General features: G+C 42.6%; 1 protein-coding gene across 2 annotated transcripts in view; it reads right to left on the bottom strand.

Annotated features, from left to right (window-relative positions):
- Nucleotides 1-1151, bottom strand: part of LOC102306336 (protein NDRG3) — a gene marked incomplete in the record, with an annotated part of 24589 nt that overhangs the window by 9338 nt on the left and 14100 nt on the right. For both annotated transcript variants that reach the window (XM_042226427.1, XM_005936606.3), the window contains 3 exon segments: nucleotides 318-404; nucleotides 520-580; nucleotides 673-735. In XM_042226427.1, coding sequence (XP_042082361.1) covers nucleotides 318-404; nucleotides 520-580; nucleotides 673-735 — 211 coding nt within the window.

Raw genomic sequence — 1151 nt, 5'->3', positions numbered from 1 at the left:
CTTTTTTCTGTGTGGGTCTTAGTACTGCACTCTCTTCCTTTTGGCTTTACATGCATGCACATGGAAAAGTGGTGGTGAGAACATTTCTTTCAAACCATTACCGATAAGAAAGTATCTGAAGTTGACTTTTAGTTCAATAAAATTAACAAACTTCCTCTTTGTTTACTTTCTTCTTTTTCAAAAGATGCAAACTAAAAAAAAACAAATCATACGTATTCATTTTATCCTGGCTCCACATTTCTCCACCTGCAGATGTTTAAGGACAGCTGGAGTCGGTATCCAGAGTTTGTGTGTGTGTGCGTGCGTGCGTGTGTTACCTTGGAGGCAGCCCAGTCGATCCAACCCTTGGCACACGGGTCAACGTTAATCAGAACTAAACCCTCCACCAAACTGGGCTCATTCAGCTGAAACACGACAACAACCGTCATCAGTTACATCATCTTCATCATCATCATCATCATCAAGACTGAAAACCAGCGACCCTCCTGTCCCTCCTGTCCCGTCCTGTTTGCTACTTACTGCCAGTTTGGTGAGGACGTATGCTCCGGCTCCAACGCCGATACCAATCACGCTCTTTATGCTGATGATGTCACACAGATACACATTAGGGTATGCTGTCTGTCTGAAAATTACCCATCATGCACTTGACTGAACAGAAGACGGCAGACTTACTGAAGCTGGGTCATGACAGATGGCAGCATCTCAGCCAGCTCATCCATGCTGGGATACTGGTACCTACACACACAGTCATGTTTACATCACTTCAGAGGACATCACACCCACTCGGGGACGGAGTAACTCACATCTGACACACAGATGTGTGTCAGATAGTGTGTCAGTGTCAGATAGTCTTCATTTGTGTAGAACAGAACTTTTGAGAGACGGGGAACCTCGGGGAGAAGCTTGTAAAGAAGACAGCACTGCCACTGACTTCTATAAATAACTGACGCCTGGAGAATAGTTGAGTGGGTTATTATTTTGTCAAGACAGAGACCATCGTAGGCGGTCTGTGTGTCATTTTACTTCCAAAAGATGGAAGGTTGTCTTCAGGTTGTTTTGTTGCTTTAATTAATTTATTATCAGCAACAATATAAAATTATGCACAAAAGGAATTACTAATGTAAAAAAACAACTTGGTTTTGTTTATATAT

The sequence above is a fragment of the Haplochromis burtoni genome, unplaced genomic scaffold, assembly GCF_018398535.1.
Source record: "Haplochromis burtoni strain Fernald_Lab_line unplaced genomic scaffold, NCSU_Asbu1 Contig_211, whole genome shotgun sequence".
In the NCBI taxonomy this organism is placed as follows: Eukaryota; Metazoa; Chordata; class Actinopteri; order Cichliformes; family Cichlidae; genus Haplochromis; species Haplochromis burtoni.
The sequence above is the reverse complement of the archived record's forward strand: the minus strand, read 5'-3'. Positions and strand labels throughout refer to the sequence as shown.